This window comes from Pseudophryne corroboree, chromosome 3, assembly GCF_028390025.1.
Source record: "Pseudophryne corroboree isolate aPseCor3 chromosome 3, aPseCor3.hap2, whole genome shotgun sequence".
Classification (NCBI taxonomy): domain Eukaryota; kingdom Metazoa; phylum Chordata; class Amphibia; order Anura; family Myobatrachidae; genus Pseudophryne; species Pseudophryne corroboree.
Genome location: NC_086446.1, coordinates 487,138,845 through 487,153,815, shown reverse-complemented (window position 1 = coordinate 487,153,815; position 14,971 = coordinate 487,138,845). Strand labels below are relative to the sequence as shown.

Genomic DNA, 14,971 nt, shown 5'->3' with positions numbered 1-14,971 from the left:
CGATATCTATCCCCTCCCCGTGTTGTGGCTTTAATCTGTTCTATCGCCTTCACTTTTAAGTCCCTTAGGCTACTTTTCTCACAGTTCAAGATATGTCTTGTCAGACTATGTGTTTTAGAGTTATTTAATACCCCTCGTCTATGTTCCAAAAATCTGACATTTAGGCTACGTATCGTTCGGCCCACATATGGGATTCCACATCCACATGTCAGAACGTAGATTATATATGAGGACTGACCGTTCATAAACTCCTCTATTGGATATGAATTGCCATCTGAATATGAGATGGTCTCAGTGCTTCTATGCTCTGCATGTGGACATGTTAAACATCCATTCCGGCCACATTTAAAGAACCCTTTCGGCTTCGGTGGTAACCAGCTCAGTGCCTCGTTTGAACTACGTATAACTTCCGATCTCTTTTTCCGTAGCATACTAGGTGCCAATTTCTGTTTCAAGTTCATGGATTTCCTGAATATTACCTTCCTTTTTTCCTCCAATAGGGGGGCCAGGAATTTATCATGTTTTAACAATGACATATTATTTTCAACAATATGTTTAATCTGTTGTGCCGCTGAATTATATTGGGTTATAAAGGACAGGGAACCCTTGCTTGTATTTTCTACATTTTTCTTACATTCTTTATTCTTCAAAAGCATAGACCTATCTATTTTCTCCACCTCCTTCAATGCTCTTTGTAACAGGCCATCTGGATATCCTTGTTCCACAAAGGAATTATACATAGACAAAGATTGTCTTGCATAGTCCTCCTTCCTGGAACAGTTTCTCTTCAACCGAAGAAACTGTCCCTTCGGGATATTTTCCTTCCATTTCTTATGGTGACAACTTTGGAAGTTAAGATACTTATTACAATCTACAGTTTTAGTGTAGGTAGATGTACAAATCCCGCCATCCACAATCCAGCAGTAGCCGATAAGAACAGGGGTGAGATCAGCCGTGCATGCGGCCTCCATTTATTGAATAAGAACTCACGAATGAACTGTGGAGCATGCTTATTAAATAGGAGTCCTACTGTATATAAGTAACTTTATCACCAGACGGGGACGCCCGTCAGAACGGCAATTTATTCAGTATCAATAGCCGCCAATTAAGGGATTGTACCAAGAAAAGTAGCTACTTTATCTCCTTAAATTTGACATTGCGTGCTCTCAATCTGTGGCTTTGGATGTATTATTGTCCCAGCGGGAGGATATATATTTAATTCAGATTTGTGGTGAACATATCTCTCCGGATATGTCTGGGACTGTCAGCATTTAACCCTTCCAATTACGTTTATAGGAGGCTGCCCAAAGGAGTGAACCATCAAAAAGGAATAAACACTGAGGGGATTAGTGTGTGACATCTAACACAATTGTTTAATTGGATGCAGAGTGTGTCAATTTAATGCAAGTTACCCACTGTGTTTAAACTGTTTCACTAATAGGTACCACTGAAAACAGCTATGGTTTGTAATATGTTTCAATGTCTAAACCTTTAGATCAGTATTGATAAGGATATATGTGAATAGTGATTTTATAATTTTTAATCAAATAAAAAACTCTTTTATTGTGGACAGCGCTTTCAACTTCTTTCCTTGACATGGATATTCTGCCTTATAAGGGTGAGGAATTGTTTGGGGATGGTCTCTGGGACCTCGTATCCACAGCAACAGCTGGGAAGAAATTTTTTTTACCTCCGGTTTCCTCACAGCCTAAGAAAGCACCGTATTTTCAGGTACAGTCCTTTCGGCTTCAGAAAAGCAAGCGGGTCAAAGGCGCTTCCTTTCTGCACAGAGACAAGGGAAGAAGGAAAAAGCTGCACCAGCAGCCAGTTCCCAGGATCAAAAATCTTCCCCCGCTTCCTCTGAGTCCACCGCATGACGTTGGGGCTCCACAGGTGGAGACAGGTGCGGTAGGGGCGCGTCTCGGGAACTTCAGGGACCAGTGGGTTTGCCCACAGGTGGATCCCTAGGTTCTGCAAATAGTATCACAGGGATACAGGCTGGAGTTCGAGGCGACTCCCCCTTGCCGTTACCTCACATCAGCCTTGCCTGCTGCCCTCGGAGAAAGGTAGTACTGGCGGCAATTCACAAGCTGTACTTCCAGCAGGTGAAATCAAGGTACCCCTCCTTCAATAAGGCCGGGGTTACTATTCCAAAATGTTGTGGTACCGAAACCAGACGGTTCGGTGAGACCCATTCTAAAATTGAAAGCCTTGAACACTTATATACGAAGGTTCAAGTTCGAAATGGAATCGCTCAGGTCGATTATTGCAAGCCTGGAGAATTTCATGGTATCACTGGACATCAAGGATGCTTACCTGCATGTCCCTATTTACCCTCTTCACCAGGAGTACCTCAAAATTGTGGTACAGGATTGTCATTACCAATTCCAGACGTTGCCGTTGGTCTGTCCCCGGCACCGAGGTATTTACCAAGGTAATGGCCGAAATAATTATCCCGTACTTGGACGATCTCCTTATAAAGGCGAGGTCCAGGGAGCAGTTGTTCGGCGGAGTAGCACTATCTTGGGAAGTGCTACAACAGCACGGCTGGATTCTGAATATCCCAAAGTCGCAGCTGGTTCCTACGACGCGTCTACTGTTCCTGAGTATGGTTCTGGACACAGAACAGGATAAAAAGGGTTTCTCCCGGAGGAGAAGTCCAAGGAGTTGTCGTCTCTAGACGGAGACCTCCTAATACGTATACAGGTGTCGGTGCATCAATGCACGCGAGCCCTGGGAAAGATGGTAGCTTCTTACGAAGAAATTCCATTCGCCAGGTCCCATGCAAGGATTTTCCAGAGGGATCTGTTGGACATGTGGTCCGGGTCGCATCTTCAGATGCATCGGCGGATAACCCTGTCTCCAAGGGCCAGGGTGTTGCTGTTGTGGTGGCTGCAGAGTGCTCATCTTCTAGGGGACCGCAGATTCGGCATACAGGGCTGGGTCCTGGTGACCACGGATGCCAGCCTTCGAGGCTGGGGGGCAGTCACACAGGGAAGAAATTTCCAAGGCTATGGAAAAGTCAGGAGACTTCCCTACACATAAATATTCTGGAACTAAGGGCCATTTAAAATGCCCTAAGTCAGGCTAGACCCCTGCTTCAACACCGGCCGGTGCTGATCCAGTCAGACAACATCACGGCGGTCGCTCATGTAAACGACAGGGCGGCACAAGAAGCAGGATGGCGATGGCAGAAGCCACAAGGATTCTCCGATGGGCGGAAAATCATGTGTTAGCACTGTCAGCAGTGTTCATTCCCGGAGTGGACAACTGAGAAGCAGACTTTCTCAGAAGACACGACCTCCACCCGGGAGAGTGGGGACTTCATCCAGAAGTCTTCCAAATGATTGTACACCGTTGGGAAAGGCCACAGGTGGACATGATGGCGTCCCGCCTCAACTAAAAGTTACAAAGATATTATTGCGCCAGGTCAAGGACCCTCAGGCGATAGCTGTGGACGCTCTGGTAACACCGTGGGTGTACCAGTCGGTGTATGTGTTCCCTTCTCTGCCTCTCTTACCCAGGGTAATGAGAATAATAAGAAGGAGAGGAGTAAGAACTATACTCATTGTTCCGGGTTGGCCAAGAAGAGCTTGGTAACCAGAACTCCAAGAAATGATCTCAGAGGACCCATGGCCTCTGCCGCTCAGACAGGACCTGCTGCAGCAGGGGGCCTGTCTGTTCCAAGACGTACCGCGGCTGCGTTGGACGGCATGGCGGTTGAACGTCGGATCCTGAAGGAAAAGGGAATTCCGGAGGAAGTTATCCCTACGCTATTTAAAGCTAGGAAATGAAGTGAACGCTAACCATTATCACTGCATATGGCGGAAATATGTTGCGTACTGTGAGGCCAGGAAGGCCCCAAAGGAGAAATTTCAGCTAGGTCGATTTCTGCACTTCCTACAGTCAGAGGTGACTATGGGCCTACAATTGGGTTGCCATTAAGGTCCAGATTTCGGCTCTATCGATTTTCTTCCAAAATGGAACTGGCTTCACTGCCTGAAGTTCAGACTTTTGTTAAGGGAGTGCTGCATAGTCAGCCCCCGTTTGTGCCTCCAGTGGCACCGTGGGATCTCAACGTGGTGTTGGATTTCCTGAAGTCGCATTGGGTTGAGCCACTTAAATCCGTGGAGCTATAATACCTCACGTGGAAAGTGGTCATTCTGTGGGCCTTGGCGTCGGCCAGGCGTGTATCAGAATTGGCGGTTTTGTCATACAAAAGCCCTTATCTGTATTTTATATGGGAAAGGCGGAATTGAGGACTCGTTCCCAATTCCTTCCTAAGGTGGTATCAGTTTTTCATGTGAACCAACCTCTTGTGGTGCCTGGGGCTACTTGGGACTTGGAGGATTCCAAGTTACTGGACGTAGTCAGGGCCCTGAAAAGTATATGTTTCCAGGACAGCTGGAGTCAGGAAGACTGACTCGCTATTTATCCTGTATGCACCCAACAAGCTGGGTGCTCCTGCTTCTAAGCAGACTATTGCTCGCTGGATCTGTAGCACGATTCAACTTGCACATTCTGCGGCTGGACTGCCGCACCCTAAATCTGTAAAAGCCCATTCCACGAGGAAAGTGGGCTCTTCTTGGGCGGCTGCCCGAGGGGTCTCGGCTTTACAACTTTGCCGAGCTGCTACTTGGTCAGGGGCAAACACGTTTGCAAAATTCTACAAATTTGATACCCTGGCTGAGGAGGACCTTGAGTTCTCTCATTCGGTGCTGCAGAGTCATCCGCACTCTCCCGCCCGTTTGGGAGCTTTGGTATAATTCCCATGGTCCTTACGGAGTCCCCAGCATCCACTAGGACGTCAGAGAAAATAAGATTTTACTCACCGGTAAATCTATTTCTCGTAGTCCGTAGTGGATGCTGGGCGCCCGTCCCAAGTGCGGACTGTCTGCAATACTTGTATATAGTTATCGTTAACTAAAAGGGTTATTGTTGAGCCATCTGTTGAGAGGCTCTGTTATGTTCATACTGTTAACTGGGTATCATATCACGAGTTATACGGTGTGATTGGTGTGGCTGGTATGAGTCTTACCCGGTATTTAAAATCCTTCCTTATTGTGTCAGCTCTTCCGGGCACAGTATCCTAACTGAGGTCTGGAGGAGGGTCATAGAGGGAGGAGCCAGTGCACACCAGGTAGTCCTAAATCTTTCTTAGCTGTGCCCAGTCTCCTGCGGAGCCGCTATTCCCCATGGTCCTTACGGAGTCCCCAGCATCCACTACGGACTACGAGAAATAGATTTACCGGTGAGTAAAATCTTATTTTTTCCCCTCAAAATTCTACACACAATACCCCATAATGATAATGTGAAAAAAACATTTTTTTTAGCTTTTTGCAAATTTATTAAAACTAAAAAAAAAACTAAGAAATCACATGTACATAAGTATTCACAGCCTTTGCTCAATACTTTGTTGATGCACCTCTGGCAGCAATTACAGCCTCACGTCTTTTTGAATATGATGCCACAAGCTTGGCACACCTATCTTTGGGCAGCTTCACCCATTCCTCTTTGCAGGACCTCTCGAGCTCCAATAGGTTGGATGGGAAGCGACAGTGCACAGCCATTTTTCAGATCTCTCCAGAGATGTTCAATAGGATTCAAGTCTGGGCTCTGGCTGGGCCACTCAAGGACATTCACAGGGTTGTTCTGAAGCCACTCCTTTGATATCTTGGCTGTGTGCTTAGGGTTGTTGTCCTGCTGAAAGATGAACCGTCGCCCCAGTTTGAGGTCAAGAGTGCTCTGGAGCAGGTTTTCATCCAGGATGTCTCTGTACATTGCTGCATTCATCTTTCCCTCTATCCTGACTAGTCTCCCAGTTCCTGCCACTGAAAAACATCCCCACAGCATGATGCTGCCACCAGCATGCTTCACTGTAGGGATGGTATTGGCCTGGTGATGAGCAGTGCCTGGTTTCCTCCAAACATGACTCCTGGAATTCACGCCAAAGAATTCAATCTTTGTCTCATCAGACCAGAGTATTTTGTTTCTCATGGTCTGAGAGTCCTTCAGGTGCATTTTGGCAAACTCCAGGTGGGCTGCCATGTGGTTTTTACTAAGGAGTGGCTCCCGTCTGGCCACTCTACCATACAGGCCTGATTGGTGGATTGCTGCATGGGAGATCACATCAGCGGCGTGGGTGGACTACAAGAGCTGCGCTTCATGCTGCCTGTGCCGCTGCCTTTCATACAGTGAGACAGGCACAGTGGCAGCAGCAGGGTTGCAGAGTGGGGAGAGTGCCTCTCCAGCCCAGCGCCTCCCTGCTTTGCATGAATTTGCTGAGTAGATTCCACCATCCCTGACTGTGATGTTACCATCCTGTAAATAAGAATGCTGCTATTGTTTTGTTTCAGATTTGAGAAAGTTCCGCAGTTATAAGGGGAAATCAGTAAGAGATCTTCTGCGGGCCTTAAGGAATAAGGTAAGTCTCTGACCTCTAAGTTGGTGTCTCTTGTACTGTGCAGCTTTATTGGTTTATATCTGACTTATCGGGGGAATACAAATGTTAGCGCTGGCACCCAGCAGATTGCGCCTGACGGGGCTATTCAGTAGTAGTTCCGTTGAGGTGCGATCGGCTGCCGTCACTGACGTTTCAGCTTGCACGCCCCAGGGGTGGCAGGCTGTAAGTGATCTGTTGGGTGCCCAAACGTCACTTTTTATGATCGGGCTTCATTCGTTTAGCCCACTAATGGGCAGGATCAGCGCAATAGGAGGCATCAGTTGTTGCGTCATTATCACTAATTGTTTGACTACAACAATCAGCGATTGTGATTTCAGTATAGCGTTGATTTAGCTTTTCAGGGTTGATGCAGTTAACCGCAAGGTTGTAGTTACTTGGCACGGTGTGTATCTCGATGAGCTGCAAGCAGCATTAATACATTGATCACCCCGTGCAAAAAGTCATGCAAGGCCAATTAGCCCTTTTGTGCCTTTTGCTTAATAACTTTTTTTTTTCATCAAATAATTTTTATTGTCTTCTACACATAAAAGGGAACACTGTATGACATTATATTTTGGGGTATTTGCTTGTATATATGTGTGTGTGTGTGTGTGTGTATGTATATATATATATATATATATATATATATATACACACACACACATATATATACCTTGATACTGCTAGTATAGTGTTTTTCTAGAGAAATCTGGAGCTGATTCCCCCATCATTATGTGCCTGAGATATGCTGGGGTTGGGTATGCGTTACCGCCACCGGGGATCCCGACAGTCAGCATACCGACCACTGGATTCCGGCAGCGGAATGGAGGAGGGCGAGCACAACAAACCCCTTGCAGGCTCGCTGCGCTCACCACAGGTTTTATTCTCACTCTATGGGTGTCGTGGACACCGATGAGTGGGAATGCCGACTGTTGGGATTTAGAGGGTGCGGGATGTATCCGTCGGTAATGTGACTGGCAGTCTCCTGAACGCCGGTCACATAACTACATCCCATATGCTGGGGTGTGTAATTCAGATGTTCTATGAAGCCGATGTTTGTGGTGAATTTTTTATTTAAATAGATGGCAACACAATCATTCAGTCATTTGCTGTATGTCCACCACTTTTCTGTTCATGGAGTACTGAATGCCCAGTCTTCACTGCACACTGTTAAATAGTAGCTGCTAGTATTCTAGAAAAATGTAAAATGATATATGATGAGTCCAGAATAGGTCATACAGCTTAGTTTCGGGGTTTTTTGGTGTGCATCTGAAAATGTCTCCATGTGTTATAGTAGTTATAGAGTTGTAACACAATTCTAAGCAAATTCATTCTGATGTTCTGGTTTCCCTATGTACAGAAGCACCACTACAGAGAACTACCATCGGAGGTACAAGAGACTCTGGGCAATGTTCCTGATGAATTTGTGTGTTATTTTACATCTCGGTTCCCAGGACTTTTGCTGCATACATACCTGGCCATGCAGCTCTGCAGCCGTGAGAGACTATTCCAGCCATACTATTCCCAGGAACCTTCTGAACGGCCTCCCAGCTCTGTGAACTTAGAGGAGGCTTGAGAGCACTTTCCATACACAGTGCATTGTCTGGATGCCTTTGGATCCTTGTAAGCCAAAGCCTGAAGACTTAGCATAGAGTGCCTTAAATTGCCCGCTCTACGTCTTACATATGGTGACTAGATGTGTTTAGTACTGAGTACTGTAATACAGTCACATTTTTATACTGATCCCTGGAGGAAAAGAGACTTTGTATTAATATGTATTGCACTATTACATTTTTTTGAAGTTACTGTCCAGTTTGTTTGTGAGGACTTGTAGAATCTTGATAGCACCACATAACATACCTAACACTAGTGATTGTACCTGTGACAGTATTCTGTCCCAGAGAAACGGTTAGAGAAACAGCAGCCACAATACAGATTTAATATATATTTTACATTTTCATTTTTTTACCATATTGAAGGGGTTTTTATTTATGGACGTGTAGGTTTGAGTGGCATCATGTCTGTTTTTAAAGTTGTGTTTTTACAAGTCCTGTGGATCAAGTTCAGTATTCTTGTATCAATGTTCTATCTGCTGTGTTGATACCGCATCAGGAACTTGGATCTGTCTCTGCTTTCCCAAAATCCTTTGCAGCACCTGTGTAGCTCCCAGCGCAACAAAGATTTCCCCTCTGTGCAAAGAACTATGGGCCAAACATCTTTCACAGATTCTGTGCTCTGCAGACATTGCTAGCAAGCTTTTATTACTGTTACTAGTTTATATGAAGTATTTACATTTTTAAGTTATTAAGCAGTGTTTACTTGCGAAAAACTGGAACTAGTGTAAAACAATGTATTTTTAAAATGTGAGCTTGTCAGATGTATATCACCCGACTTTTTGGGATCAATCTCTGTTTTTTTTATCTCATGTTTTTTTTTGTTTTTATAAAGAAAGAAAAGTGGGAGGGGGTATGATAACATTTTAGATATTTTTGTCATTAAAGCCCAACAACAGGTTATAATCTGGTCAGTATGATTGGAAATGATCTATATTTGTGAATTAAAGATCATTTTTGTCTTGACTCCATGCTTGCTACTTGTTAGACACATGCTGTGTGTGAATAGACTGCAATGACCGGTTATGACCTATATTGTTACACAAAAGCAAAGTGCCAACCCCTCTGCATGCACAACTATAAAGAGTATCTCAAGCATACATGGCACTGAGCCTCCACCAGGAAGAGCCTCTATTCTCAGAAACATGTCCCTTCTCCCTCTGCTAAACAGTTTTCTCCATTATGCCACCCGCAATCCCTGTCAATCCCCTGCTGCACACTGTTCCATCTACATCCACCCCTGTAACTCACTCTTCTATTGTCATTTGTATCCATCAACAGGGCCGGTTCCAGGGCTTCTGGCGCCCCGGGCGGCATGAGGGGGCGTGGCTTCCGTACTGTTGTGGGATGTGCAGTGCGCGATGACGTCATTGCGCACCGCACAGCAAAGATCCTCTCCATGAAGGTAAACTAGACGCTAAACGTCCTTCGTGGAGAGGACCTTTGCTGTGCGGTGCCCGATGACGTCGACGCGCACCGCACATCATTACAGTGAAGGTCCTCTCCAGGAAGGGAAACTAGACGTGTAGCGTCTAGTTTCCCTTCACAGCAGGCAGCCCACGAAGGGAAACTAGACGCGTAGCGTCTAGTTTCCCTTCACAGCGGGCCGCGGCAGCGGAGGGCACCACAGCAGCAGCGGATCTTGCCATGGTGCGGTGCCCTCCGGGCAAAAGTCCTGCTTGCCCGTGGCAAGATCCGCTACTGTCCACCAACTGTGCTAGTGTCCCCCCCCTGGGGAGTTTTATATGATATTATCAAAGGAAACACTTGTAGAAGATCAGTGTGCAAATTAAATTTAGAGACGAAGGCTTTGAGAATGGAGCAGACATTAATGAGTGGAGATTTAGCTTTCCCCTTGTGTAACAGATTGGTCTTCCTCTGCCACCGGAACGGAAAAGGATGTTTTTACAGACTTTTTCTTTTTGATCTGCGTACTGGGCCTAATTCAGATCTGTTTGCTCGCTAGCGTTTTTCACTGCGCATCGATCAGGTAACTACTGTGAAAGTGTATGCACCACAATGGTTACAAAGCGGATCGTTGCTGTGCACTGGTTCTAACGAAGAAACCATTCGCACAGCCGTTTGCAAGGAGATTGAAAGGAAGAGGGTGTCTGTGGGTGGCAACTAACCATTTTCTGGGAGTGGTTAGAAAAACGCAGGCGTGTCAAATCGTTTGCAGGGCGGGTGTCTGACGTCAATTCCGGGCTCGAATAGGCTGAAGTGATCGCAGCGGCTGAGTAAGGTCAGAGCTACTCAGAAACTGCACAAGCTGTTTTTGTACAGGGCGGCTGCACACGCGTTTGCACACTTGCACAGCTAAAATACACACCCCTATAGGCGGCGTCTATCTGTTCGCAGCGCTGCAAAAAATAGCTAGCGAGCGGACAGATCGGAATTAGGTCCACTGGCAGTAACATGCTGTTACTGATTGCTTCTATTTTTGCTACCAGATACTCATAAACCAAATACTCCACAACCGTAAGTGCCAGCTTCTTACCATGGTGATGCAACCAGTTGTAGGAGAATTGTTACTACCACCAGGCTCCTTCACCAGCACCTGGCACAGCTTACTTCAGGTTGGTGTGTAACTTCTCTAGTACCTGCAGGTTCCTCCTGCCAGCTGACTTTGGATCAGAACTGCGGGTTAGCAGGCAGAGCACTGGCTCTAGGGTGTTTAGATCAATGCAAGGCAACTGGGCCTTGGATTAGAGCGTTGGCGCTTGTCTGTAGACATAGGCATCTTCTGGGACTAGAACAGATTCTTTAAGTACAGTACTGTAGTGATGATACACATGAAGGGCTTTATGACCCATTCTATGGAAAGTACAACAGCGGTAGTACCCACAGAAGCACATTCATACCTAATGGCCATCATACATAGTGGTGCATGTAATGTGGTACAGGCTGGTGCAGTGAACCATTAAGAAATTAGTAGCCAGTACCCCATACCTCCTATCACAATGGTTCACTCACTTTCTTGAATCGTGGCACTCTAGAGCAGGCATTCCCAACCACGGTCCTCAAGGCACACCAGCAGTGCAGGTTTTAGTGATATCCAGACTTCAGCACAGGTGACTTAATTAGTAGCTCAGTTATTTTGATTTAACCATGTGTGCTGCAGCCTGGATATCACTAAAACCTGCACTGTTGGTGTGCCTTGAGGACCGTGGTTGGGAATGCCTGCTCTAGAGTATCATCATTTTTTTTACTGTACCCATCGTCTAAAAGTTTCTCATTGAGACATTCAGCAAAAATTAATAAATTAAGTAAATTGTACTTACCAGTCATCCTTAGGTTGTTTATGTGGTGGTGGGCTGAATTATGCTTCTGTTTGTCTCCATATCTCATGATTGTCAGCCACTATCACATTCACCATAAATATATTGATTTGGTCCTGGACCACCAACCCTTGGAACCCCTGCAATGGCACTAAGACACTTCAGGGCTAATCACAGTTCATGGCAGCAAGACAGACATTGGGCTTTGAGTGACTGGCGGCCATCAAGCAGCAGCTAATACACAGCTGGGCGTGCCCCCAGAGTGATGACAAACTAGTTTTATGTGTGCAAAAAAAATAGGGATGGCCATCAATGTGTTTGACATCGATGGTGAAACTGTGAGTGGCCATTGATGGTCACTAACTATGCTGTGGAAGACCATCAATGGTTTCACTCATAGATGGTCATCTCTGTTATTTCAGTGAATGACCTGCGGGTCAATCACAGCTTGGGGGTGAGGCTTTGCTCTGAGTCCCGGCACCTTGCAAAATAAAAATTGTTTATGCTGTACCATCAATGGAGGGAAACCATCTGGTTCTCCCCCATAGATGGCAAAAGCATTCAACATCGGTCATAAACCATTGATTATTAGGAAACATAGGTGGTTGATGGCTATCCCCACCTGCAAATAACTAAATGTACTTGTACCAGTGATTTATACATCATGAAAGACAACATACACTGGGTGCACTGTTCCATCAACAGACATATTCTATAAAATATATTTCTGTGTGGGGAATGGGGTGACAAAATGTCCCTGCATTTTTATAACCATAAAAGAAGTTGGGGTCTGACTACTAATGGAAGGAGTACCGTAAGAAGGAAGAGAGAGGTCTTCTGTCATAGTTACCTACCCTCCCGCATCAGCCATAAATCTCCTGGTCCCCTGCTTTATAGGTCAATTCTCCCGGATTCTTCAGATTCTGTCAGGGGCGACACTAAGGAGTTTCTTTGCAAGAACAGTGATTTGCTGTAGCTGCTCAGGAATCACTGTTGATGGCTCTCATTACCCCCCTTGTGTATTCCCTGAGAGAGAGAGATAGCAGTACCTGATCACACACTCCCCTTATCTGTGCTGGTGTGTACTGACCCATAGCATGCCTCTGCTGCTGCTGGTGATGTAAGAATTTTTGTTAGTAATCTTTCTAATTTGTTTAATTAGAGTACCTGGTGTCTGTAATGATTTGGTTAATGCTGTAATGGAATGGAAAATAGCACATCCAATAAATATAGGTAGTACCTACAAGATGCAGACAATCCAGTGTTCCCAATAAAATAACATTACTATACCAAAATAATAATTTAGTTATATGTTTAGGGATGAATTTACACACGGTCAACTTGCATTTGGAATTGACTGCATACAGTAGGCATCACATTTACCATGCATATTGTGCTGAGTGAGAAGAAAATAAATATCACAGCGTATTTCAGGCAGTAATGGTGGTAATTCCAACTTGATCGCACCAGGACATTTTTTTAGCAGTTGGGCAAAACCATGTGCACTGCAGGGGGGGCAGATATAACATGTGCAGAGAGAGTTAGATTTGGGTGGGGTGAGTTCAATCTGCAATCTAAATGGCAGTGTAAAAATAAAGCAGCCAGTATTTACCCTGCACAAAAATAAAATAACCCACCCAAATCTGACTATCTGCAGATGTTAAATCTGCCTCCCCTGCAGTGCACATGGTTTTGCCAAACTGCTAAAAAAATATCCTGCTGCTATCAACTTGGACTTACCCCCAATGTTAGTATCAATACTTGCAACAAAACTTCCTAAAATATATTGTTGCTAATGTTATATAGAAATATCTTGCAACAACAAACATTTAAGCATAGGCATGCCCATTTATGGACCTAGACATGCCCTTTGGGTAGAGTTTGGCACACCCCATGGCGGCACGCCGCGCTTCGCACAGCACATGCTACTGTAATCTCCCTGATTTTAGGTTTCAAAAGTAGGCAAGTATGTCTTCTGTATTGCCTTCCCCCTCTTTTTCAGCTTTTGAAAATCTAGTCTCCATGTTTCTTACATTGTCTAATCCACAATAGTTAATACTAGCCCCCCCCACCCCCACCCCATTACTTTGTCTTTATTGTACAAATCCTTTTCATACGCAGTACTACAATAATGCATATCTCCTTCCTTCATTGTAGCCCTAAATAGCCAGATTGGTTTGGGACAAGGGCATGCTCTGAATTTTGTTTTCTGATATATTCTATAGTAGTCCTGTGCAAAATATTACAGTCTCCCTAATGTAAACCTGTTGGGTGGGATGAAAGAGGAAGGATTGGATTTTCCTTTGTACTCCAGATTCTGTAACCTTATCACCATTTTATTTTCTCCACCTTTTATCCAAATGAGTAAACAATAGTGGATGTAGTACACATAACCACAATAAAATGTGCTATTAGAAAAATGATGTACCGTGCTTTTTTTTTCTTTTCGGGGATTATTTAAATTTGTTTTTTTTACTGAAACTTTAGACGTGCCCACATTTATATATGAACACGGTCCTCAAGACAACCCAACAGTCCATGTTTTAGGGCTATCCCTGTTTGTGATCAAGCTCACTGAGGTAGTAATTAAGTCACCTGTGGCAAGCATGAATATACTTAAAACCTGGACTGTTGGGTTGCCTTGAGGATCGTGTCTCGGAACGTCTGCTCTGCTGTATTTTTGATTGGGAAGATTGAAATACAGATAATATTACGGGCCCCTACCATCGCATTTACCCACTGGGTCCCCAGTCTGACACTGCCCCCATGTGCTGAACTTGTCCCCTCACCTGGTGCAATTCAATGGGTGCAGTGGCTCTACGCTGACCTCTGATTGGGTGTATAGTTACTTTCACTCTACATGGGTTAGGGACAGTTTGCCTGGTCACTGACCTTACACTGATCAGAAATTCTCTCCTGATTATTATACATTTAACTTCATATTTATTTGCATTCATTATTATTGTACAGTAAAGTTTGTTACCTCTACGGCAGTCCAGATTTTGGTAGGGCAGGCCCAATTAGGCCCAAACCTTTGCACATAGAAAATAATATTCTCTGAGAAAAGGTATTGTCAGGCGGCGTTTATGTTTATGTAGTCCTGATTTTGCATGTTTGGATGGGAATTATGCAGTCATCTTTAGAAACATGAATGACTTTAGACAAATGCAAACTGAAAATAAGAATGGTTAACAACTGAATGTGTTGATGATTTCCTCTTGTCATGATTTCCACAGGGAATACTGATTAATAATCATGGTATTTAAATAAAAATGTTACTGCTGCAAATTATACATGTTTTAAGGAACACAAGAATGGAAATGCAGTGTAACAATTCACATTATACTCTGTGGAGAGCTTTACTTCCTGCACAGTGTGTACTTTCTAATCTACTTCGTTTCCAGCCATTGTTTCAAAAACCTCGATGGTTTATACCCGATGTTAGATGTTTTGCCATCGACGGGTGGAGAACCATTCAGATTTTTGAAGCATAACTCCGAAAGCCGTGAAGCTCCGCCCCCAGGCTGTTATTGTCCCGCAGCCCCTTGAGGAACAGCAGGATAGGATAACCATCGGTTGGTTAGATCATCGATTATTCCCTTTCAGATGGTTTCATTCCATAGAGGTTACCCATCGAT

At 44.7% G+C, this 14,971-nt stretch overlaps 1 protein-coding gene across 2 annotated transcripts in view; it reads left to right on the top strand.

The window, feature by feature from the left end:
* Positions 1 to 9,021, top strand: part of ERN1 (endoplasmic reticulum to nucleus signaling 1) — a 159,814-nt gene extending 150,793 nt beyond the window's left edge. For both annotated transcript variants that reach the window (XM_063960906.1, XM_063960907.1), the window contains exons 21-22: positions 6,357 to 6,424; positions 7,803 to 9,021. In XM_063960906.1, coding sequence (XP_063816976.1) covers positions 6,357 to 6,424; positions 7,803 to 8,018 — 284 coding nt within the window. In that variant the 3' untranslated portion in view covers positions 8,019 to 9,021. The remainder of the gene's footprint in view (positions 1 to 6,356; positions 6,425 to 7,802) is intronic.
* Positions 9,022 to 14,971: the final 5,950 nt, after the last annotated feature.